Source organism: Neltuma alba, unplaced genomic scaffold (genome assembly GCF_004799145.2).
Source record: "Neltuma alba isolate B1F8T4 unplaced genomic scaffold, ASM479914v2 tig00003396_pilon, whole genome shotgun sequence".
Lineage (NCBI taxonomy): Eukaryota > Viridiplantae > Streptophyta > Magnoliopsida > Fabales > Fabaceae > Neltuma > Neltuma alba.
In genome coordinates, this window is record NW_021633266.1 from 5,246 (window position 1) to 30,292 (window position 25,047).

General features: G+C 34.7%; 3 protein-coding genes across 13 annotated transcripts; 2 read left to right on the forward strand and 1 right to left on the reverse strand.

Annotated features, from left to right (window-relative positions):
* The first annotated feature begins 410 nt into the window (after positions 1-410).
* On the forward strand, positions 411-4,680 carry LOC114741450 (WD repeat-containing protein VIP3-like). Of its 5 annotated transcripts, none has more exons than XM_028929724.1 (4): positions 411-523; positions 1,189-1,295; positions 1,423-1,748; positions 3,848-4,680. In XM_028929724.1, the coding sequence occupies exons 2-4, from the start codon at positions 1,292-1,294 to the stop codon at positions 4,481-4,483; spliced, it is 966 nt and encodes a 321-aa protein (XP_028785557.1). In that variant the 5' UTR covers positions 411-523; positions 1,189-1,291; the 3' UTR covers positions 4,484-4,680. The 5 variants fall into 5 exon arrangements, with proteins under 5 accessions (XP_028785557.1, XP_028785554.1, XP_028785553.1 ...); XM_028929721.1 differs by having other exon boundaries at positions 412-523; positions 1,184-1,295; positions 1,385-1,748; XM_028929720.1 differs by having other exon boundaries at positions 412-523; positions 1,385-1,748.
* A 1,404-nt stretch (positions 4,681-6,084) lies between these two features.
* On the forward strand, positions 6,085-10,386 carry LOC114741457 (ribosome biogenesis protein NOP53). Of its 2 annotated transcripts, none has more exons than XM_028929731.1 (13): positions 6,085-6,218; positions 6,561-6,787; positions 7,374-7,546; positions 7,665-7,713; positions 7,793-7,818; positions 7,920-8,000; positions 8,090-8,200; positions 8,489-8,568; positions 9,109-9,228; positions 9,309-9,431; positions 9,562-9,628; positions 9,742-9,818; positions 10,042-10,386. In XM_028929731.1, exons 2-13 carry the CDS (start codon positions 6,619-6,621, stop codon positions 10,058-10,060), a joined length of 1,095 nt encoding a protein of 364 aa, XP_028785564.1. In that variant the 5' UTR covers positions 6,085-6,218; positions 6,561-6,618; the 3' UTR covers positions 10,061-10,386. The 2 variants fall into 2 exon arrangements, with proteins under 2 accessions (XP_028785564.1, XP_028785565.1); XM_028929732.1 differs by having other exon boundaries at positions 6,569-6,787.
* Positions 10,387-13,282: 2,896 nt separating this feature from the next.
* Positions 13,283-16,244, reverse strand: LOC114741449 (F-box/kelch-repeat protein At3g61590-like). 6 transcript variants are annotated; one of them, XM_028929714.1, is made up of 3 exons: positions 16,170-16,202; positions 15,166-15,467; positions 13,283-14,779 (listed from the first exon to the last, which is right to left on the reverse strand). In XM_028929714.1, exons 2-3 carry the CDS (start codon positions 15,181-15,183, stop codon positions 13,535-13,537), a joined length of 1,263 nt encoding a protein of 420 aa, XP_028785547.1. In that variant the 5' UTR covers positions 15,184-15,467; positions 16,170-16,202; the 3' UTR covers positions 13,283-13,534. The 6 variants fall into 6 exon arrangements, with proteins under 6 accessions (XP_028785547.1, XP_028785549.1, XP_028785548.1 ...); XM_028929716.1 differs by having other exon boundaries at positions 15,166-15,271; positions 16,170-16,185; XM_028929715.1 differs by lacking the exon at positions 16,170-16,202 and having other exon boundaries at positions 15,166-15,271; positions 15,388-16,145.
* Between the last annotated feature and the right edge of the window lie 8,803 nt (positions 16,245-25,047).

A 25,047-nucleotide genomic window follows, 5' to 3' on the forward strand; every position in this document is an offset into this window, starting at 1 on the left:
ATAAATTAAAATTTATTTAGTCTGAATAAAAACTCATTATGCTAACAAAAGAGATGAGGTAGAGAGAAAAATGTGAGGGTAAATCTGAGATGCTTATTTTTTAATAACCACCATTTGAAACTACAGTTGGAAAAGTCAGATTTTTCTCTATTAAGTCTAATTGAAGTTGAAGGCCAGAAGTTGATTAGAAAAGTTAATCTAACTCAATTTGCAACCTCAGTTTCACTCTTTTCAATGGACTTTTGGCGTTACAAATTGAGATCCAAACATGCTCTAACCCGTTTAAGCCCGCCTGTGTTTTTTTTTTTTTTTTGGCAAGCTCAAGCGGACCCAATTTTTACGGGTTGGGAGTAGGGGCAGGCGGGTTCTGGGTGGCAAAAAAGTAACCCAGTGACATTTTCATCGCTTGCATTTTTCTACAGAAGCGAGAGCTCCCTGCTTTTTCACTCCGTTTGGTCCCTCTACTGCTCCTGTTGTCTTCAATATCAGCTATTTCAAAAAAAGTTTGGACATTTGAGACTGGGTAAGCTGTTACTCTGTCTCAATTAGTGATTCGCAGCTACTAATTTCGAGTCCAGCTTCCTGGCTTTTATTCTTCATTTGAGTTTCCCGTTTGATTGATGCCTTCTTGCTAATTGATTCATGTATATGAGTATATCTGGAATTATATATCCTATATTCTCTATCGTCACTACACGAATATATGAAGCTCGGAAATTTGTTATATTGGAACTATGGCTTCGCAGCTCTAGTTCCACTGTGATTTGTTAATACATTTAAAAAAAAAATAAAAGTGTTCATAGTACCTTATGCCACGCTTACACAAAAAATTAGGTTCTTTTTGAAGTCGAAACCATTAGCTGCCTTGCCTGTGCGTGATGAGCTGAGAATTTTTCAGTTTTAATTAATTTTATATTATAACTGAAGCGTTATTTGTTATGAATATTCACAGTGGTACAATCAACCTATATGTTTGTGTATTTTGAATAATGGTAAAAGGGTGGAAAATAGAATATATGGGTGAGTTAAAATTATCCAGTTAACTAGTCATGCTGCTTTTTCCATCAAACATTATGTTTTTCTTAACTTGAGACTATTATGCTATTCTTTTTTTTTTTTTTCCCAATCAATATATATATGTGTGTGTGTGTGTTAGAATTGAATAATTCTTGCTTTTGATTAGTATAGATGGTTACTTTATGTACTCACACAACTTTCACAGCGGCAGTGTCACTATATGTTTATGCATCTTTTGAAATGAATAATGGTAAAAGGATGAAGAACCAAACATATGGGTGAGTTCCTTGATGAGGTTGGAATAAGATCACCCCCAGTTGTCACTGCGGTTGCTGATGAGATGCTTCTCTCATTATTGTTCTTACAGAAGTACTTGAAATCAGAAAATCCCAATGAAACTTGCAGGACTAAAATCAGTTGATGATGCTCACAATGACTCAGTGTGGGCAGTCGCATGGGTACCTGCCACTAGTTCCCGATCTCCCCTCCTCCTTACTGGATCACTTGATGAGACTGTGAAGCTCTGGAGCTCTGATGAGCTTGTCCTTGAGAACACCAGCACTGGCCACTGCCTTGGAGTTGCTTCTGTGGCAGCTCATCCACTTGGCACTATTGCAGCTTCTTCTTCCCTTGATAGCTTTGTTCGAATCTTTGATGTCGATTCTAATGCTACCATTGCCACTCTAGAAGCTCCCCCATCTGAAGTCTGGCAAATGAGATTTGATCCTAAGGTAAAGGAGAATATACTGTCAATGAATATGCTTGCTTGGTTTCTGTTTAAATGCTTTTGCAGTGAAAATACAGAGATACCTAAAATAAGTTCAGACATTGAGAAATTGTGAATTTAACTTCTTTTAAGGGCAGTTGAGCTACCCCAGCCAGCCTATAAAAATTAATTATCATTGTTAAGATTGATTTGAATATTGCAAGTATTCCCTGGCAGACTCGTTTACTGCTTCCTCTGAAACATTGCCTAACTTAACCTTTCATAGACTATATCTTTTCACTGTCATCTTATTTTTCCCCATTCTTGTTAGCTGTAAAGGTGTCTTTTGGCAGGAACTCTACATCTTCAGTTGATCCTTTTCCAACTAGTATCAGTCGTTTTTTGTCTATATACTAATTTGAGTGGGTTTAATATATGAACTTAGGCACACACTCCATGCATCTGATTTCTAAATGTTCTTCTTTCAGTGCTAAATTACAAAAGAGTGAAAAATGCTTGTATCGATTATCATGATTCATGAAGGAAATCAATGGATTATATTTGACGGGACTACTGGGGACTTCATATGCAGTAGATGAGTAACTTATAGTACACGGAGACGCACGAGGTCAATAACTCAAAATGTTTATTAACCTTGATAGCTTGGTCAATTTTTTTGGGTGAAAATTTGATTGCTTAATAATTGATTATAGCAAAGAAATCCTGATTTTTATATTCAACTTTTAATATTATGAAAGGTCTGAACCTTTTCTATATATGATGTGCCTTACTGGAGTCCCCAGAGTATGATCCATCCTGAAGACTAGTACTAAAATCCTTTAGCAATCCAAATCCTTGCCGTAGAGCTGCAATGCAAGTTTTACTGTTGGTGGTTAAACTATGAAATGTTGCATTCAATTTCAACAGATGGATCCAGAAATAGGGGTTCTAATTATGATCCAGGATTATTTGCGCATTTATGATAGGTTAGGTTATTCTCCTTTTTTATGCCATCATATGTTTCTCATTTTGCTTATTTCAAGCGGAATGGTGCTCTATATCTTTAGTATACAAGTTCAGTTTAGATTTTAGGAATAGTTGACCGAGTGTATCTTTTCCCACTCCTACAATCTGCACAGGTCGTGTTTATGTAATTTGTACTGGACATTTATATTTTGTTACAATACTAGACTAATCGATGTGGAAATTGATCAACGTTTCACTTTCATTCCAATCGTCCAATCGTGTACCTGGGCTCAAGGGGCACCTTCGTTGGGCATAAATGCTGGAGAGACCTACTGTACCTGTTTCTAATACACCACCCTTCTCCTCGCTCCCAACTTCTAAACCTTGTGCCTTGTATGTGATTTAATAATGATTATGATGATAACGACAATGATGACAGCGATGAATGTATGACTTCAAACCAGCTTGAATATATATTACTACCTCCGGTCTTAATTATAACCGCTAGTTGACTAATTTGAAGAAATCAAGGAAATAAGTTAAGTTAATTATTTGTAATAAATAGATGTTGTCTTTCCTAAAATATCCTTGCTAATCAAATGTGTTGCCTAAAACTATCATTATTAGAAGGACTATTTTGGAGGAAAAAAATGCATAAATGTGAGAGACAAAGTGGATTAGAGTCTTATATTTAGGACCAAAATAAAAGTCAAACAAAGTCTTATATTAAGGACCGGAAGTAGTATAGTCTTTCTTCTTCCCAATATCACAAGGGATTATACCAGAAAGGATTAAACTATCTGCTATTCCTTTTTCCCTTGCCTATCTTTGTTAAGCATGACATAAACATAAACATAAGAAAGAATAGCATATAGAATTGGAAGTGTTTGATTCTAACTGAAGTGCTGTATTATGTTTATTCTAATTGAAGTGTCTCATTGTGTTTGATACAAGTGTTCAACATTTGTGAAACTCAATATAATTATCCTTTCTTTACAAATATATGGTTGTTTTGCTTACAGAAAGTCGTCCATTACATATCGAGTACTTCTTTAATTACTTCCTTTACTTTTTTTTTTCCCCCTGTTCAGTCTTAATGCATGCCTTCTTTTGAACCCTTTGCATTTTAAGAACACTTTTATTTAACTCCACTGTCAGGGTGCAATTCTGGCAGCTGCTGGTGGAGCTAGTGCGTCAGTCAAGCTTTGGGACACTACCACTTGGAAAGTCGTTGCTGATCTAGCAATTCCTCAGCCTGAAGGACCCAAACCCACTGAGAAAAACAGCAGCAAGAAATTTGTCCTATCAGTTGCATGGAGCCCTGATGGGCAACGACTTGCTTGTGGGTCAGTGGATGGCACCATTTCTGTGTTTGATGTGGCCCGAGCCAAGTTTCTACATCACCTTGAAGGCCACACCATGCCAGTTAGGTCACTCGTCTATTCCCCGTCTGAACCTAGGCTTTTGGTTTCTGCTTCTGATGATGCTCAGGTCCACATGTATGATGCCGAGGGGAAAACTCTGATCGGAGCCATGTCAGGTCATGCAAGCTGGGTTCTGTGCGTGGATGTTAGCCCAGATGGGGAAGCCATTGCCACAGGATCGAGTGATAAAACTGTAAGACTGTGGGATCTTGGCATGAGGGCTTCTGTGCAGACATTGAGCAACCACACAGATCAAGTGTGGGGGGTGGCTTTTAGACCACCTGGAGCTGGAAGCAGCCAGGTGCGAGGAGGTGGTCGCCTTGCTAGCGTATCAGAAGATAAGAGCATATCACTGTATGATTATTCATGATGTAGGTGGTGGTATCTGAAGAACGAAGATGGTATCACTTGTTTCTGTAAATTGTGCCTTCCAAGAGGGTTCACTACTCACATCTTGATTTGAAGGGAATTCTTAGTTTTACTTCTACATGATGTATCATCATTACCTTGAACTTTAATCGCCAATTAGAGTACTTGGTTGAAATGGATATGATCTTATTATAAATATAGAGTGTTAGGTTTATTTTTCATAAAGTTAGGAAAATACATGAAAGGGGAAAGGGGCTCTTGTGGGTCGCAACTTTGACTTTCTATTTTGGAGAAAGAAGTAGAAAAATAGGGTTGCTATAGGGTGACTACGGTCAAGGGCTATGAGAGGGCTTGGAGAATGGGAAAGTCACTTCTTGGGGCTTATAAATCGTCCTCTTGGGCTCAACAGGAGTGGGGAGAATTGTGTATTGAACTTGGCCCTTGTGGGAAGGAGAGTGGCAAGTCTTGTTAGTTCATTGTGTTGTGTCTTGTTCTGTTCCTTGTTAGTTTGCAATCGTCTCTTTCATTGTGGTTTATATAGCTTGTGTATGAGGTGTAAGAGTCATCTGTTCCCTTTTGTTAATTAGGAAAACCATTATCAATCTCAAGTATCCTTACTCTCTCTCTCTCTCTCTCTCTCTCTCTCTCACCTCGCTGTAAGTCTGTTTAAGGAGGATCGTATCAGGGAGCATTGAAGCCTTTTAGGTCAGGGGGACCAAGGTATCTTAGGCTCTTTGCTAGACGCATGGAGCGGTCGAACAAAAATAAAATAAAAATAATTGACAAACAGTTCAAGCCGTGGATAAATTATATTCATCGTCTATGTTTTTTAGGGGGCATGGTTGTGAAGTCATTTCTTATTTTGTGTTAGATAGATTTTTAAAAATTAGATCCGATTGCCTTTGAAGAATCTCCCAAAAAAAAGAGTCATATTATTTAATATTTTTCAATTTTATAATATGATATAATTTGTCACTAATATATAAATTTTATGTTTCATGTAATTGTATTAATTGATAAAACAAATGCTAATTAAAGAAATTGTCTAAATTCATAAGGCACCCGCTCTGTGATTAATGCACTAGGATGTTGGTTAGTTTTTAAGATTTAAACCAGACCATCTAAATTTGTTTCTGCCATCAAACCCTCCAAATGTCCACTTATTTTTTTATTTATATAGCTGTGATTATGATTAACAGTGTAATTATAATATTCACTGAAAATGTAAATGAACAGAGAAGAAATGAATAGTTGTAACATAATACAATATTCCTTCTCATAGCAGGTGCTAGATTTGTAAATATTATTGAAATTAATTTAGTTATTTATAAATATATACAGTTATTTGCATCGAAATTATTTTTAAATAAAAACTCGCAATCAATACAGAAAATTTGTAAAAAAAAATTATACTCGTAATAAATATGAAATGATTAAATTCAGAAGCAGGAGGAGTGAGCATAAATGTATAACGGGCATAATTATTTTTTCTTTTATTTTTTATTCTTTTTGGTCCCCGCTAGCAGGAAGCAGGAGCAACCCTTATAAGGCTTCCGATTCCGCGGCACTCTTGAATCTCTGCCGCCTCCAGCTATAGTCCCTCAACGCCTCCAGCACCGTGCAACCTCTATCCCCGTCACCGGCGAAGCCTCGTCTCAGCTGAGTAATAGTGAGGAGGAATCCGCCTTGGGCTACTCAGCTTCAGATAAATTGGCAAATTCTCTGGCAGAGTTCAAGTAAGTATTTCGTTTTCTTTTCCACCTGGGGTTATGGGATTGAAGAAAATTTTTGTCTTTTCCTTATAATACTTCACTAGTGAAGAGCACTTCGATATTTCAATAGAAGAAGGCAGATTTGACTGATAGGCATATGTCATTAGTCATCGTTTAGGTCAGTGTCTTAGATATTGCAGGCTTGCATCCCAGGGTTTTTATCGTATTTTGGATTTTAATTTAAATTCTATATCAGCAAAATTATGTTTCAACAATAAATCTCTCCGACATAAAGAAAATTAAGCACGAAAATCCAACATTCCAGTTGGGAGCACTACAATTGTCTTACTGAAAATAACTCCCGAGGATTCCAGAGTAGCATACCCAGGCAAGCTTATAAATTCTTTTGGAGTTGGTGTAAATAATGGGAAAGAAAGCAAAAGGCTCAAGGAAGGGTAAGAAAGCATGGAGGGCTAACATTAGCACGGAAGACATTGAAGACTTCGTTGAGAAATCGACTAAGGATGCTCTCTCTGGTGGCCCTATGGACTCCGTTCCCAGCGAATCCCTCTATTTTGTCGACAAGTCTAAAGGCAATTACTCTTCCCTCCGTTTTTCGTTTCCCTTTACTGATATGAATGTTATCTGCCCGTTGTTCGGCGTTGACAAGCCTTTTTTCCTTTTTCTTTTTTTCTTTTTTTGTCGAGAGTCTATGTTTCAATTGGACGTATACATTTTCTAAATTGTTTCCATCCTATTCTTACATGCGTTTCTGTGGAAATTTGTGGTGGGGGTGGCAGACAACTCAATGATCTGTAAATTTTATGAATGAAGGTAGCTTGATTATGTTTGAATGGACTTGATCTATCTCCTCTTTTTGATGCCTTTCCAGCTTGGATTTTGGGGTCTGGTCTTGACTCATAGTCATAACTCCTTAGATCGCTTTCTTTTATTTACTTCAAGAATTGATTTTGAGGTGTGTAGTGACATGTAGTTTTCACTGAAAGCGGGGAAGGTGGGACCATAATAATTATTTGTTCAGTGCTTATTAGATCGAAATGCAGTTCATGTTTTTCTTTTTTAAATCATACCCCTTGGACATTTTTAGGTCGTAGTCATATTTTATGGATTATGTCTGATTTTGTGTTTGTGCTGAGCTGAAGTAAACTATACTTGCAGATCTTTCTGTGAAGAAGAAGATTGAAAAACATAGGGAAAAAGTACTCCGTTGTGACAGCTTGCTACAGAAGAATCCATTTTTAAACCCAGTGCCATCTTCAACTTTGAAGAAGTCTACTAAAAAGCACAAAGAAGTCCATAATGCAAAAGAGGCCACTCAAGATGACCTTAAGGTCAGTCAGTTGTCCATCCCCTAAATTTCTGCTAACGGCAGTACTTCTTTTCCTCCCTTCCCACAAAATTTCTTCAGAACTTGTTTAATTTACTTCTCTTCCATCTCATGTTGGTCAGGTTGATTCTGGCTCTGCTTCTGGCATGTTTGATCTTTGGGGAGATATAGGTACATTACAATATATACATGTTGCTATTCGTGCCTCTGCCTTTTTAAGTGATTAATATTGGGTTTTTAAATTTCACAGATGAGGACAGTGGCAAGGTCAAAAAGGTAAAAGTTCTATTGATTCTGTCTATGCCTTGATGCATTGATAGTTTTCTTTTCCCTTTATTGTGTTTTCTGTGGATAATTTGGTAGAGTTTGCCCAACAGGCGTCAAAGCCTTCTCTTATTCCAGCAGTAGAAGTTGATCCTCCTGGGTGCTCATTCAACCCTTCATTTGAAAGTCACCAGGTTCATTCTTGAGGAATTATTCTGTTTTTCTGTTTCCTCATCCTGTAAAGATTAAACATGACAAATTTAAATTTGAATTGTTCAAACAGGACACATTAGCTTGTGCTGTTGCACAAGAAATGCAGAAAATCTACAAAGATGAATTGGGACCTGAACCTGTACCATTAACTGTCACTGGAGAAGCTATTGCTGAGGAAGATGTGAGTCTTTTTTCCCCCTCATGTACTTAACTACTTACTGAATTTATCGATGTTGAATTATGATTCTTAGAAGAATTATTTTCCAACATTCATAGCCTTGGATGTTGGATATGTAACTTTACCATCTATCATTTATGTTCCTACCTTGAAAGTCCTTCTTTGATGGTATCTTATTTGGAAAGGTGATCTGCCCTTCATCATTTTCCTGAACTTTGTGATGCTTGTGTTTGTTCTTTAAATTGTCCTAATCTTTACCGAAAATCCGGCTGCTACATGCAAATTTTTCAGAGGTATTTTCTTGACGTGGATGATGGGAGTGATGATGAGGAAGAGGATCTTGAAAATGAGGACACTGAATTGGAGAAGAGGTAGGGCATCTTAGCTTTAATTAGCCTGATCATCTTTTCACCATGTTGTGATAATTTGCACATACAATTCAAATAAAATAGTTTTCTTCCTTTTCACTTTTGGCACGTGGCATATACTTTTTTCTGTGAATTGATTTTGACCTTCTACTTCTTGATACTAAGTTTGAAGTCCTTGTACTAAGCTCTTTCAGTCCTTCTGGATATTCTCTGGCAAAAATAAAATAAAAAAGGCCTTCTGAACATTCGATCGGTTTTTTTTTTTTTTTTAAAGGACTAGCTGACTTGTTATTGTAGTTTCTTCTTTAAACATTAATTGAAAGTTTCACGTGTAAGTTTACTCTGTTTGTTTGGAATACATACCTGATGCTTATGTGCTTTACTTTGTATGTAAGTGTTAAAAACAGTTGATTCTTGCATCAAATCATCGAATACACTTTTATTTACTCACCGGATAAGTGCCTATCATTTCTCTTATATGAACCCAACGGTTTCTGAGATGCATAGCTGATGAATTACATTGTTTCAACAACTATGGGACAGGCCTACTAAAACAAAAAGAGTGACTCGAGTTGAGTTGAACAAGAGAACAAGGCGCAAAGAGCAATTAAGAAAAGAAGTGGAAGCAAAGAAATTAGAGCAGTTGTCAAAAGAAATTGATAGGTAATATATAGTCTTTCTGTTTCTCCCTCTGAAATAATAATCATGAAGTTGAGTGACAATATGGTCATTGTTGGCTGCAGCGTACAAAATATCGTTCAAGAGATTGAGAAGGAAGATGAAGAGAAGCACAAAAAACGTCTCAGGCGACTTGTTGCTAAACAAGAGAGGCTGAAGTCACGTCCACCTCGTTTAGGAAAATACAAGTAAGCAGTCTTCTATTTAATTGGGCGTTAAGGTCTTACAAGTATTCTTTCTTGTCTAGTGTGCACTTTATTTTTGCTACCGGAAGAAACTAAAATCCATAGTTACGACCTTTGAATCTCCATTGAATAGATTTGAGCCTGAGCCTGTTCAAGTTCTACTCTCTGAAGAGATAACAGGGTCCATCCGGAAGATCAAGGTAAACTCGGAAATCTCTTTCACCTGGAGCTTTATTTATTTAATTATTGGGGTGTGTCCACCTGTTTACTTTCATCATCAACAGCATTCTGATTGATTTCTATTGGTATGAAGGCTTGTTCCACCCTGGTAAAGGATCGATATAAAAGCCTACAGAAGAGAGGATTGATTGTTCCAACTGGCCGAAGAAGGTTAGTCCACAAACTGCCCGTCTGCTTCTGAATTGTCTGTCACATAAGAATGGCCATTAGGTTTCTTGATATTTTGTGGCAGAATAATATTGCGGATTTGATTTCCCCCCCCCCCCCTTTTACGTTCAAGTATACGTGTGATCTGGGGGAGAAATGCATTATATCTCATTCATAATAGAGAATTCAGTTTAGAGTGATAATACTTGGCGTGTGCATTGGACAGGAAGCTAGGCAGGAAGTAGACATCACCTTATATTTCGGGGGAAGAGGAAAATGCAACAGATGCATGAAAGATGAAGATGATCTATCAGATGCCAATTTTGTTTGTCTTTTTATTTGCTTTATACCCTTTTGTTTTCTCTAGTTTATTCTCCTTGTGAAATCAATACTGCTTTGCGTGTTTGGATAACTAAGATTCAAAATGTAGTTTAACTAATGTGTTTTACTCCGATTTCATAGTCAAAGTTACAACAGAATATATGGTGTAACACCGCAAAACTTCTACAAGATTATTTTATATTAATGAGCTTAGATGGGAGTATGTCCCAAGCTCCGTGATGTAGCCTAACGTGCCTAATTTTGGGTCTGGTTTAAACCCATATGTCAAAAACTAACCTAATTATGTTGACCGGATTGGTGAATCAGGCCGAAGACGAATGCAGCAGCTTGCCGCTCCTTAAATGCCCAAGAGGTCCATCTGGCCATTCACCCACCATCATCCCTGTCATAATAATGATAGCCCCTTTTTCATTTGATATTAATGTCTCTCGTTAAACACATAACTAATTTCAAATATTTCTTATCAAATTCTCAATGAAAATAAATTCACCTTGAAATTTTCAGTCCCTCTGCCTTTTTTATTCAACGATTTTGAATAGACAACCAAGTTTTACTTCGAGTCGTCTTCATCATTTAGAATATTTATTCGTCATTCAAACGAATGAAATGTACAGTAATATGTTCAAATTTTAATATAAGAGTTAATTAACTAATTTAAGTAGATTAAGGCGGATTATTGAGTTAGTTATTTGTAATACTTGTTTTTTTTTTTATAATACCCTTACTAATTATACATATTAACAAGAACTATCATTTAATTGACCATTTAATATGTGTGATTATTATAAGAATTATTTTGTAAAAATAAAAAAAATATGAAAAATAAAATATATTAAAATTTTGTATTTAAAATCAAAATAAAAATTAAATAAAACGTTATATTAAAAAGGCAGAAAATTGTGCGTCTTCTTGGGGAGTGAGGATGAAAAGCTAGTTTGTATAACCTATTTTCGTGTCCCATCACCAACGCCCGACCTACCTTTAATTTTTATGAGAAAATCACAATTAAAGACCCTAAAATTTGAAAAACACAGATAAAAGCCCTTGATAATTTTACTATGACTTTTGATAATAATAATGTCACGAAATTGTTAAAAACTACAGTAAAATTGTCACACATCCTTATCTGTGTTTTTTAAATTCCAAAATTTGTTTTTTATGATTTCTCCAATTTTATTTATTTATTTTCATTCCGTGGATGATGAGAGCTACCTTTACTAAACCTCTATTGGGTTAAAGGGTATAGGGACATTACGTTGTTTTCTGATTGTATAGAAGCCTTAAACTTGCTTACTAAAGGCTGCGCTAGTTCTTATCCTTTCAGAGACATAGTTGAAGATGCCAGATTGTTGTTACATAGGGAGTGGCATGTTTTGATTAAACATACTCCTAGGGAATATTTAGGGTTAGCTGACTTTCTAGCAAAGTCTTCACACATGATGGTAGGAAATTTTTGTATGCTTGATCAACCTGCACCCCTAGAACAAGAGGAGGAGGTTGATGAAGCAGATTAGGTTCCGCTTTGTTGTAATTTCTCCCCTTTATTGAATACAGTTTTCTATTAAAAAAAAAAAAAGTAGACTGTAAAGGGTCCACCTCACTTCACCAAACCTGACAGGGCAGGTTTGGGTTTTTAAATTCGCCGATTAAAATATCGTGTTGTACGGACAAAACTCCCCAAAACACTATCTGACCAACGCAGGCTGCTATGCGACATGGAAACCATTATATCAAGTTATGAACTCGTATTACAACTTAATAAATAAATAAATTCAAAAAGATTTGATAAAAAATATACTAAACATCCACGAGTAAGTCTCATCAATGCATTTCCACGTCAACCCATAAATGATTTCCCCAGTCAATTTTCTTGCCAACCCAATCTTGGAAAATTTTCTCTTCTCTTTTCAGTTGCTACCAGATAAATTCAAAGGCAATATTGTAACAGTCAAAAGATGCTTCAACACAGACCTAAGCAGGATACCCAAAAAAATTTTAATAAAAAAAAACAATAAGCACTAAGTACTAAGTAGTACTAAGCAGCCTTGCCTGACTATGCAACAAAATATCATCAATCAGACTTCAGCATATGCCATGAAAATATCCTATGTACAATCTCGAAAAACTTGTAAGCATGTACTTGTTCCCAGTATATACAAAAGGAGAAAACAAGAACACGATGGAGGATGCATCCATAACAACATAGGTCCAAGCACCATATTCTACTAGTTATTCCCAAAAACGTAGAAAAACGGTAAAGAAAGATTGTTCTTCAGATCCAATGAGCTTGCTCCAATGTGGAAGAAGAGCAAGTACAAGTCACGTTGTCTGTAATTTATGAATAGTCAGATTCTTATAAATTTTATACTACCTCCGGTCCTAATTATAAGACTCAGTTGACTTATTTGAAGAGATTAAGGAAGTAAATTAAGTTAGTTATTTGTAATAAATAAGTGTTGACATTCCTAAAATATCCTTACTAATTAAGTATATTGGCTAGAATTATCATTATTAGAAGGATTATCTTAGAAAAAATGTATAAATATGAGAAACAAAATGGATTGGGATCTTATAATTAGGACCAAACAAAAAGTCAAACGGGATCTTATAATAAAGACCAGAGGTAGTATTATATATTGTTAGTTTCTGATAGATTGAAGAACTTCTCAAGGGAGAGAAAGAGAGAGATCAGGACATAATCTAGGGAGAGCAAAAACATAAGATAGGCGTGCGCAAGGTTCCCCTGCCAAGTGCCAAGTCTCTCATTCCTTTAGAAGTTTACAATAAGCCTCCAGATCAAACACCGAAAATTTGAATCAGACACCACCCTACATTCTCCCATCCCACAAGCTCCTTTCAGGCACAAAAGCCTACTTCTATGATTGCAGGCTATTGAAATGAGCAGAGGTTCAGAGAAAATAATCGAAACATCACAAGGATCACATTGATAATGTTTTTCTTTCTTTCAAAAGAAAGATCACGTTCCACAATCTCAATATTACTGGAAAGAAAATGACCATCCAGTTCTGTACAATGATTGTGCTTTGAAAACACTCCAGTAGTACAGGGAGCAGATGATTTAAGTTGGTAATACCTGTCATGGGCTCATGGCAACAAAAGAAAAAAGTGAAGAAAGTCGTCATTTTTATTGGAGGAACAGTACAAATAGAATAAGGAACAGCAACAAAGCTCTGTAATATTTTTAAATTCTATTAATAATATTGCAGTATCCATGAATAAAGAGCTTTTTAAGCAAGTACACTTTGTATGAACTGTTGGGATCATCCAAATCATATTAAATTTGCACTTAGACAGTAAAGAACGGAAACCTCCTGACAAATCTGTCAATGGTAGCTGTTGGTCGTATGAGAAACAAACTACGGAGCAATTTCAAGTCTGGGCTCAAAGCAAAAGCCAGTGAAAAGCTGCAGTGGAAACCTTTTCGTCACCGGACACTTCTGCGACCATTTCCATTGCTTATGGTTTATGTCAAATATCAGAAGCGCTGGAGCTCCATAACTTTGAATGTATATCAGATCATCCGTACCACTGCTAGCGAAGACATCATCAAGCTCTCCAAATCCTTGGAAGAACCTGTGAGGCATTCTAGCAATCTCATCCCATTTCCTATCATTTAGAACCCAAATACCAATCCCCTTTATTATGTCAGGATGATCTTGTTTACCAATTCCTCCCACCATTACAAGCTTCTCCTTCAGATTCATCAGACGGCCACATGTTAGAGAACAAGGTACTGGAATAAAGCTCCTCATCAAGGTGCCATGAGTAGAACGGTTGGAGATGTCATATGCAATTAGGGCGTGGCGATTTTCTGGCAGAACACCCCCAGTTGAGTAAACTAAAAAGTAAAGCACTCCATTGCATATTACACTCTCCTCACCACCTCTCCACCCATTCAACACCTCTGTTAAAGTAGTCAGCCAGGTCACTCTTTCTGAATTGTATATAAGAATTGAGATGTCCCATTGGGAAAAATTTTCAGGGACTTGCTTTGATCTTATGATTGCAATGTTATAACTGTGTGATTCCCTGTTCACTGAGATTGCTAATGCACTGTAATCAGAAAATTTCAAAACCGGGGGCTCTTCAAGCTTTCTGGAACATCTAGTAATGGGGTTGCAAACACGTAATTCACTTCCACTATCTTTGTCCATGAAGCAAACCAGGCCACATGATGAAGCAATGGACCAATTGGAAGTTTCAATGCAGGGAAGTTTCATGCTGTACCATTTCCGAAGGATGGGGTCAAAAGCATAACCAACTGGTTCATTAGAGCTTGTAAACATAAAATACCAAGGCTTGTGTGGGAGTACATGTGAAAGGTGCCAGAAAAACCTTTCTGATGTAACAATCTCATGCCACCGTTTACACACAGAACCTGCTCTGAAAATGCTGGCAATGGGGAGATAGGCTAGGATTCGTTCCAATAACTCATCAGGCAAAATCATATTCAAATCCAGCAAAAAAGCGACAGCTCCATTATCATCTTCATCACCAATTTCTAGAAATGAATTACACTCTTTGGCCTCCTTCGTTGAGTCATCACAGTAGTGGCTGACCCATGATGTTTCTCCAGCCATAGTAGAGTTAGAAGGAAATACCTAACAAAAACATAGAAATAATAAAGGATAAGGGTAAATATCATCTGAGTATTAGATGCCATATAAGAAATTCACCCAGGGGTCAGTTAATTGGAAGTAGACTAGATCATGAAGATATAATATCCATTGTTTGAACCATTGAAGATGAACATGTATCAAAAAGGGCACGTTCAATTCCACAGCTCACATTACAGTGGATACAATGGAGAACGTAAATAAGACTATATTCCAACCCCCCCCCCCCAAAAAACGGTTTTTTTTTGGGGGGGGGGGGAGGGTTCCCCCAAACGGGGTATATCAAGGATGATGGGATTAAAATTTTTATTGGAAAAAAGAAACATCAGATCTTCACAAAAGGATAAAGATATCAAGAAAAATTCACCCACTTTTTTAGATGGGGTCATATTAAGTCTGAACTTGAGGAGAGGAAAAATGCATAGCCACAGGTTATTTATAGTCCGTGTATTTTATGAGTACACATCAGGAGTTTGCCTAAAGAATGATATGGAAACTATGTCAACACATATAAAAGAGAATATCTGGGCTTGTTCCGGTGCACTGGGTATGATGTGAAAATCATTTGGTAAAGCCACTAGAAAATTACTCACCTTAGCCACAATTCAAATGTTTGTTGTAGACTGCTAGGTAAAGCAATGCAGGACCATAAACGGAAATAAAGAAAACAGTCCTATACATCACAACAACACTAAGAGAGAGTAAAGCAAACAGAAGGTATACCCATATATTCCGGTATCATATAAAATATCATATTCTGCTTACCAATTGCTAACTCCAAAAGCACACTCAAAGTTCTACATGCTTTGCAGATTTACACAGATATTTCATCTCAGCAGTAGTAAACCCAACGATGAAATTTTGTTAAACAGAAAAAAGAAAAAGTAACAAATTTTCCATGCGATGCAAGATCACTTAAAACTCCCTACAAACAGAAGCAGGCATTGCAACTCACGGGTTCCGCACAATCAGTGAATATATAAGTACTCATCCAGAACGAAGAAATTATGTGAAAGCCAACATTTTTTAACCCAACTTTCCCAAAAAGGACAAAATGGTCCGTTAATCCTAAGAAAATTTCCACCGTGATCCTATCATCAAACCCTAAGAAGGTTGATATGGTTCAAACAAACGGCACAGATGGGCAGAATAAATCGAATGCTGAATACCCCATCAAGCAAACACAAAATCCACAAAATCCTGAGAGCTAAAGATTTATAGCCACCTCAAAATAGTAGCATATCTCAAAAACATATACAGATCAATGAAGACAGAGGGCCGAGAAATTTTTTCAGAAACATTTCGTATCTTAAAAAGAAAAAAAAAAGAGTCATCTTGAGAATTGCAACCAGTCACATACATACACCCGACTTACTAAAAGATGTAGCCCTCTTCCACTGTCACAAGGCAACTGGACCTCAGCAGATTCAGCGAGTTTCTAGGATTACAGACAAGGCAAGAACAAATGGGGAAAAGAGACGTTATTGCGATTAATCATTCATCGAATATAGCAATTCACAGAATACTCAGTAAGCAATGGACTGAGGGAACGAAATGGAATGGAGTACGTATAATCTTCCTTCAAATGGAAGAACAACGGAATGATGGGTTGCTCTAGATTTGGTTGACAAAGAAGGCCAAGCAAGAACACAGTGAATTAGAGAGAAAAATGAGAGAGAAGTGAGAGACCGAGAAAGAGGCCTGTTTTTATTGTTTCTTTTCTTTTTTGGTTCCTTTTTTTTCTTTTTTATACAAGAAAAACGACAAGCAAGGAATGAGGTGTAAGGGCGGGTTTTCTGTAGGAATGGTGCTTTTTGTTGGCGAGAAAGAAGCGCGTGATCGCGCGTGTTTTTCCCCCTTTGGGTCCGATTTTTCATTTTTGTAAGGGAAGGTTGAGGTGTCATTCAACGTGAACGTAGGTGACAATATTTTTTTTTTCATAATTAAAAAATTAATAATACAAACTTTACTCTTCCAAATTTATTCTTATTTTGATTTTAGTCTCTCTAATTTTAAATTATATATTTTGGTTCTTTAAATTTTTATTTAAAATATTAGTCCTTAAAATCTAATAAAAACTTGAATCACTTTGACTCTTAAGAGATTAAAACTTATAATTTGAAATTTAACAGACTAAAATCAAAATAAGAATAACTTAAAAGAACAAAAATTATATTAACCCGTTTAAAAAATATCCGGACACCTTGGCTTTGGCATTTCGAGCGTTACGCAAAGTCACAAACTACGAAACAATAAATAATTTATGCTAGTAAAAAATTATGATGTTTATTATTTGAGTTATAATTAATACTCCTCCGGTTCTTAATACTCCTCCGGTCCTAATTATAAGACCCAATTTGACTTTTTATTTGGTCCTAATTATAAGACCCAATCCATTTTCTCTCTTATATTTATGCATTTTTTTCCAAGATAATCCTTTTAATAATGATAGTTTTAGCCAATATACTTAATTAGCAAGGATATTTTAGGAATAACAACACTTATTTATTATAAATAACCAACTTAACTTACTTCCTTAATCTCCTCAAATAAGTCAATTGGGTCTTATAATTAGGACCGGAGGAGTATAAGATATATTTAACTAATTTGATTAGATTAAGAAAGTTAGGTAAGCTAGTTAATTATAAAAAATATGACATGTTTTTCTTAAAACACTATAATCATATTTCTTAATATTGTATCTCCCTCTTCTACTTGATTATAGTTAAAAGAGTATATATATGAGTAATTTAAAAAAATTGATAAATATAAGACCTGACACAGGTCTTATATTTAGAATCAAAATCAAATCGAAAATTAGGTCTTACATTAAGGACCGGAGGAGTATAATTCATAACAAATTTTATATTATTATATTAGTGATATAAAACGATATATATATATATATATATTAATAGAGCATATCTAGTTGAGAGAGATTTTTCTTTAATTTTTATTTCTCAAGAAAGAGACTGGTTGTGGAGGATACTTTTAACTCCACTAGAACATAGCATATTCAATTAACTTGAGCCGAACAAAATTAAGGCTATTAACAACCTCTGTGTGTGTGTGTGTGTGTGTAATTCTTTCAGGTTTGTGGTAGACAAGGCAATCAATATAAATTAGACTATTAATATAAAAAAAATATAAAGAAATACTTCGTGCAATAAAAGGAAACTATATTAAACTCCTAGCTAAGATTTGAAGAAGCTCTAATTCAACTGTTTCGAATTTCGGTTAAAAGAAGTGCCCTCCTATAAGAAGCCATGTGTACGACAATATGTAGCATATATTATACTGTTGCATGAAATATCACAAGACATTAATAATTTGTCTTTGCCATGCATGGAAAATCTAACAAAAACACTATCGTCTTGTATGCTGCATCTACAGATAATAATGAAGAAAACAAAAATTGTTTGTGTTTGTGTGTATAAAAAAAAAATTTAATGAGGATTAGAGCAGACATATATTTTAAAAAAAAAAAAAGAGAAAATGGAGTCAGACTCACATTTCCATTTTGACTTGTTGCTTTTCTCCGCTTTTGCTGTTGCAATTGCATGATTCCATAGCTTGCCGTAACAAAACATTATATATATACGCACTTCGTTATTAATTTCAAGTATACACTTCGTCAACTTCCACGAACAAGTTTTGCCCTAAAAATCCCTTTCATGGCCGAATCCTATCCTCTTAGCCGTCTGTATCACTAAGATATTTGCTAAATCCTCAATATTTAATCATAAATTATATATATCAATTAATATATATATATATATATATCCTTGTTAATGTTAAAAGATTTCTTGTTTTCATACATACATACATGCGTTAACTAAGTAGAGCTAGAAAAGGACAAACAAAGCCGCCATCTTCCAATGCGCCAAGTAATAGGGAAACCATTTTTATTGAAAATTAATGTGTGCGCGCATGACCCAATTAATTAAATTTGTGTTTTTTATTGCAAGTAACATTGACATGTAAACGGTAAAACCATGATGCTGTCTGCGATTCTTAAAGTTTTGGTTTCCTGTTCTTCAATCTCTTTCTTTGCCGACACAATAGAAGCTGCCCCAGAATAAAACAAGGACAGGAACGGCTTCTAATCTCTCTCTATATATATTATATACAAATTAAATGCTTAATTATAATAATCTTAAGTAATTATCCATTTTTTTATACCAAAATTTTAGGAAAAGGATTGGGCTCACCCACAGTCTAAAGGCAAGACACCTAACGCTTGATCTACTGAGACTTATCCCTACGAACATGAGACCATAACAAGCAAGCCCTTTTTTTCTAGTCCAAGAGGTACTGTCGGATTCTCCTAGTTTTATTACACTTTGGAGATGCCTCCTCCAGCGCTGTGACTGGAGCCACAACAAAGTGACACTCCCCAGGATTGAACCCCTTCCCTTTGATGAGAGTGTCCGACCCCTTCGTCAGCTAAACCCATAGACCAATAATTTAGTCTCAGAAGATGCAGCGACCACCAATTAATTTGCTCACTCATTTCAGTGTCATGTTTTCTTATACTCTTCCGGTCATAAATATAAAATCCTTATACTAGTATGTATAAAGGTCTTATATTTAGAACCAAAAGAGTATATTATATATATAGTCGCTAATTTTTAGGATGATGTTACTTGTTGGATGAAAAAAGGAATATATAATAAATTAGTCCGTTTCTCTCTCATTCATTAAGTAAAAACATTATTTCTAATTATAATTAACCTAGTACAATTCAAAAGATGATTAAATTGGAAACGACTCGTTTTGTCGAGTGAAAATATGTACTTTGAATTTCTTTTCTGTAACTGCTACTATTCTTAAAGTTGAGCTGATGAGGTTGATTGAAACCCCAGACTAACTAATAAATCAGAGGAACAACAGTCCTAAAACCCAAATTATAATAAGGTGCACCCAAAAACCTATGTGAGGACTAACTAATATATTATAGTTAACTGAGTTTTAACACCAAGGTTTTAAAATCAAGATCACTACTCTTTGAAGTGGGTGAAATTAAACAATGCTTCAAAGGCTCATGGTTAGATGTTCGAACAGGAGATCATGATCAATTTAATATATATTTTAAGTTTTATATGTTAAATATATATAACAGTAGAGGCCATATTTTATAAAATGTTATCGTCTTACAAAATTAAATTAATCAGATAAGTTTAAATAATTTTAACTTTATTATTATGAAACATCATTTTATTAGTGTATAAACATTGAAAGACAATAAGGTGAGAGGTTGTGTTCTCTTCAATTTAGTGTATAAACAGTAGTAAATATACTCATACTCATCAACAGAATAAAAACAACTCAACAAATATTCAACTATACATAGTTTGTTTTTTAAATATTTATCACCACTTTTTTTTTAACTCGTATACGATCACATATCAAATTATTTAAACTATTTTGTGCGTACTGTGTATGTGTAATGAGATCTTTGTGATATATACGCACATATATACATTGGCAGCAGCACTACTATATTAAGGACTGTTTCCAGAAAACGCATGCTGCTCTCTTTGTGCACCATAACCCTGTCCTCACTTCCTGTTACTTTGTTGAAACGTTCCCTCTACAAAATTGGGCTAGTCTAATATAAAATTTAATTAGGCTATTCAAGAATGCAAAACAAGCGATCCAAGTACTGCTATCCAGTGAAGAGCAATACGATGAATACATAATTAGACTAGGAAATCAACAATCAATAATAATATAACACACACATTCCTTAATTACAAGCAGCTTCTGGTGATTAGTGAATGATACAGCATATATAGCTGGATCGTGCTGTATATAAACACAACGGGCATTCCAGTTGGAAATTATACAGTGCTGGTGGACTTTTCAGACTGCACATTCTAGAAACCCTAATTGACCCACTATTTCTTTTGCAGCTTTTCCCTTTGTCATGTTTTAGCTTTTCCTAAACCTGTTTTTCTCCCTGTAAAGGTCACACGAACCAAAGTAGGTTAAAAGTTAAAGGAACAGAACGTTGATGATGACTTATTTTGTTCTTTTTTTTTTTAAATCTGTTTATTATATTATTTACAAGCACCACGATTGATTGATTGACTTCGATCTTTCTCCTTAAGACTCTCACTTCATCAGTGAGCGTCCATTTATCATTTATGCCTTCTACATCGATCTAACACCAGCTGTTGAATTTAAAATTTGATGGTGGATCGAGCTGTCACATAAAAGAGACAATTTAATTTAATAAATAAATATGACTTTAACTTGACAGATCGAAACCATTACATATTTACACTGGTTCTAAAGTCTTGTAGAGAAAAGCAGTGAGTTTCTTCTCTCTCTCTCTTTCTCTCTCTTTTGTTAACTAAAATAATACTCCTCCGGTCCTTAATATAGGACCCAATTACTGAGTTGGTTTTGGTCCTAAATATAAAACCCATTTCTCATATTTATCAATTTTCTCTAAATTACCCCTATGGATACTCCATCAACCATAATCAAGTAGAAAATAGAGAGGGGTATTAAGAAAGATGATTATGGTATTTTAGGAAAAACATGTCACAATTTTTATAATTAACTAACTTACCTAACTTCCTTAATCTAATCAAATCAGTTAAATTGGTCCTATATTAAGGACCGGAGGAGTAATAATTATCATAAGGTCGCGACGGAGAAGGCACCTGTTGAAGAAGTCAAGTATTTATGGAGGCCAATTGTGTTTTTATGTGTCTTTATTATTGTTGTGACATCACCGAATGAGATTCTATTAGGTTCATTTTGCTGTGGACATTAATTAGTTTCATGAAAACAATCAGGTATATCTTTTGGCGTCTAACATAACATTATTCTTTCTGTGTATATTAAAAGCTTTTAGAGAATACTATAATAATTAGTATTATAGTATTCTTTAAAATCTAGCTGAGAATTATATTTTGTTTTAAACATAAAATTTTAATCTTTTGATCTATCATATTTTTTAAAATTAATTTATCCAACTTATGAACTTACACATACTAGTGTTATATATACAGAAGTATGCTAATTAATAAGATCATATTTGCTATAATTAATTAGTTTATTTGACTTTCTTTTTTGTTAACAAAGGAAACCTCATCAAGTAGCTACAGGATCGCTAACAACGGTAACGCGATCTAAAGTCAAAATAGAAACTAACTCCCTAGAAATGACAGTAACGATATGAAACCCAGGAATAGCATTAAGACCACTCTTTTGCCAAAAAAATCTGCTGCTTTGTTGCAATCCCTATTCAAATGCTCAACTCGCGCGTTCCAGTCCCTCCTAAGAAGGGTTCCGATCTCTCGAGTGATATTGCAGCCTTCATGGTAAGTTTGTTTGACTTTCTTAATCTAGAAAAATTAATTAAGTAACTCTTATATAAAGAATTAAAAGTAATACTCCTCCGGTTCTTAATATAAGACCTATTTAATTAATTTAATTAGACTAAAGAAGTTAGGTAAGTTAGTTAATTATATAAAAATATGACATGTTTTTTTCTAAAATACCATAATCATTTTTCTTAATATTTTTCTTCCCTCGCTTACTTGATTATGATTAAGGGAGTATTCGTAGGGATAATTTAGAAAAAATTAATAAATATGATAAATAAGTCTTATATTTATGATCAAAATTAGCTTAACAATTATGTCCTATATTAAAACTAGACGAGTAATACTTATTGGAATGATAATAATTAGTGGCGCCAATTATCGTGAAGGTTTTGTAACAATGAAATAAAGCTATTGAAACGATGCCGTTTTGCATAGGAGGGAGATGACAATAGTGAATCAATTGTTTGATTTCATTAGGTGTCACAATGTTTTTTTTTCCCCCTCCTCCTCGAGAAAACGTCCTTTCAATATTATAAATTTGAGGGTGTTTGGGATGAGAATGAGATTCAAAGCCCATAATTTAATTTAATGACGAGAAAAGGTTAAAAGCAGATCAGAAGAGAGACTTGAGAAAAAGTGACACCAAAACTAACGAAGTAGGTCGATGAATCTCCAAGATGGATGTTTGTATATATTGGAGTTGTTGCAAATCAAAATTAAAATACATGAAAAAGTAGATGGCAATATACAATTACTTATATTTCAGATTCTAATATTCTTTAGAAAGCAAGACAATATGAACACGAAACCAATTATAAATATGTATTCCCAATGATTTCCCTTATTGCCCAAGGAAGTCGTTGCTTCCTAGATAAATAAGTAAATAAATATTTTTTTTAAGGCAGAACCATGCAATAAATAAAATAAAAGTCCAAGCATTATTCATTAATTCATGTCACTATCACTATAGATTTTCTTGATATGTGAACGAATTGAAGCCTGTGGTATGATTCAAATAGTGGGACATGCATCCATTATTTTTTCAACTAATGAAAATCTACTCCATGCATTTATTATTATTTAGGTTTGGTCGAGACAACATTGCGACAATGTATGAGATCGTCTAATAATTTTATTTCACTTACTACGTACGTCTCCATTTCAATCCACATGTGTCCGTCAAGTGGCATAATATACGCAGTACATCATCACCATCACCATCTAATATATAGTAATTAATTAATTAAACACAACGTTATATTCCGCAAAGTGAATCGATTAAATTGTTACTTAAATTAATAAGAATCCAAGAGGTGTCATCATTAAGCAATTAACCCACCAAGTGAACACACACACGTATATTTGCTTCCGCAACAATTTCAGAAATTATAAATCAAAATTCTTGATCTAGCTCATTAAGCCTAACATCAACATGCAATTTCATTTCATATATTTTTGTTATAAGAATCACTACCTTTGGGAGTAATTAGTTAAGAAAATTAGTTAAGTTAGTTATTTGTAATAAATGGATACTGTCTCTCCTAAAATAGCCCCATCAATTATATGCATTAAAGGTTTGTAAAAACTTCTTAATATGTATAATTACCCGGGGGCAAAATGAACAAATATTGAAGGCACAATGGATTTAGATTTTATATATGATGACCAAAATGAATCTCTAATAACCAGTTCTTATATTAAGAACCAGAAGTAATATATATTAGTGAGCTAATAGTCTTATAACCTAATAGCATGAAAGCTCTCCACTGTAAGTTTGATGTTGTTTATTAATTTGAGACCATCACTGTGTTGTCCCTTTAATTTAAAAAACAATATTATTGAGCAATGGAATGAATTGATGGAAAGCATAGTGGGAAAGTGATTAGGTAGTAATGGTGGTTGAGGGACTGGTGTCATTGTTGGTTGTGAGAATCATGTGGTTTGACTTTAATGATGGCGATGACGTGGCACAGTGCCCAAAAAGTGCTTCAAACACGTATTTGGATGTCATGCCCCAAAAGAGTTGGCATTGGTTGGGTAGGTTTTGGACAGTGACTCCACCTCTTCATTCTTCCCTCCTCCATCTCCTTCGTACTTCCCAAAACCTCATCATTTTTCCAACCCTAAGTTTCTACACTGCTAATTTCCTTTTTAAAAATATGTACAATCCATTTCTAATCTTTGAAAGTCATAGTAAGTTTTAGCTAAATCCAATCAACTGATCAAGTAGTCAAATTGGATCATGTAGGTGTAAAACTCTCTTAACTTTTGGTGAAAAAAAATTACTACCTCCGGTCCTAATTATAAAAGTTAGTTGACTAATTTAAGAAAATTAAGAAAAGTAGTTAAGTTAGTTATTTGTAATAAATAGGTGTTGTCTTTTCTAAAATATCTTTGCTAATTAAGTATATTGATTAAAACTACCATTATTAGAAAGACTACCTTGAAAAAAATGCATAAATATGAGAAACAAAGTGGATTGTGGTCTTATATTTAGAATTAAAATAAAAGCTAAACAAGATTTTATATTAAGAATCGGAGGTAATAGATCATATATGTTTAAAACCCTCTTAATAGTAGTCTTTTTTTATCACACAATATATCCAAATAACTTGAAACTTTATTTGCTGCCCGACACATGCTTCCAATAAAATGACACTTGTTCTCAGTTGAAAAGTTTGAAGACCTTATTTATTATTTTTCCGTAATTTTCAAACTTCATTTTTTATTGTTATTCAGCGGTATCGTCATCCAATGCTTAAGAAACATTCTCTCCAACACGAAAGTGACCCAGAAATATTTGGAAACTAATTAAGGAGTCCCAAATTAAAAAAAAAAAAAAAACCAAAGAAGGAACATATAACGAAGTACAAGCTGGGAATTTTGAATGAAACGAGAAAAGTTGGACGT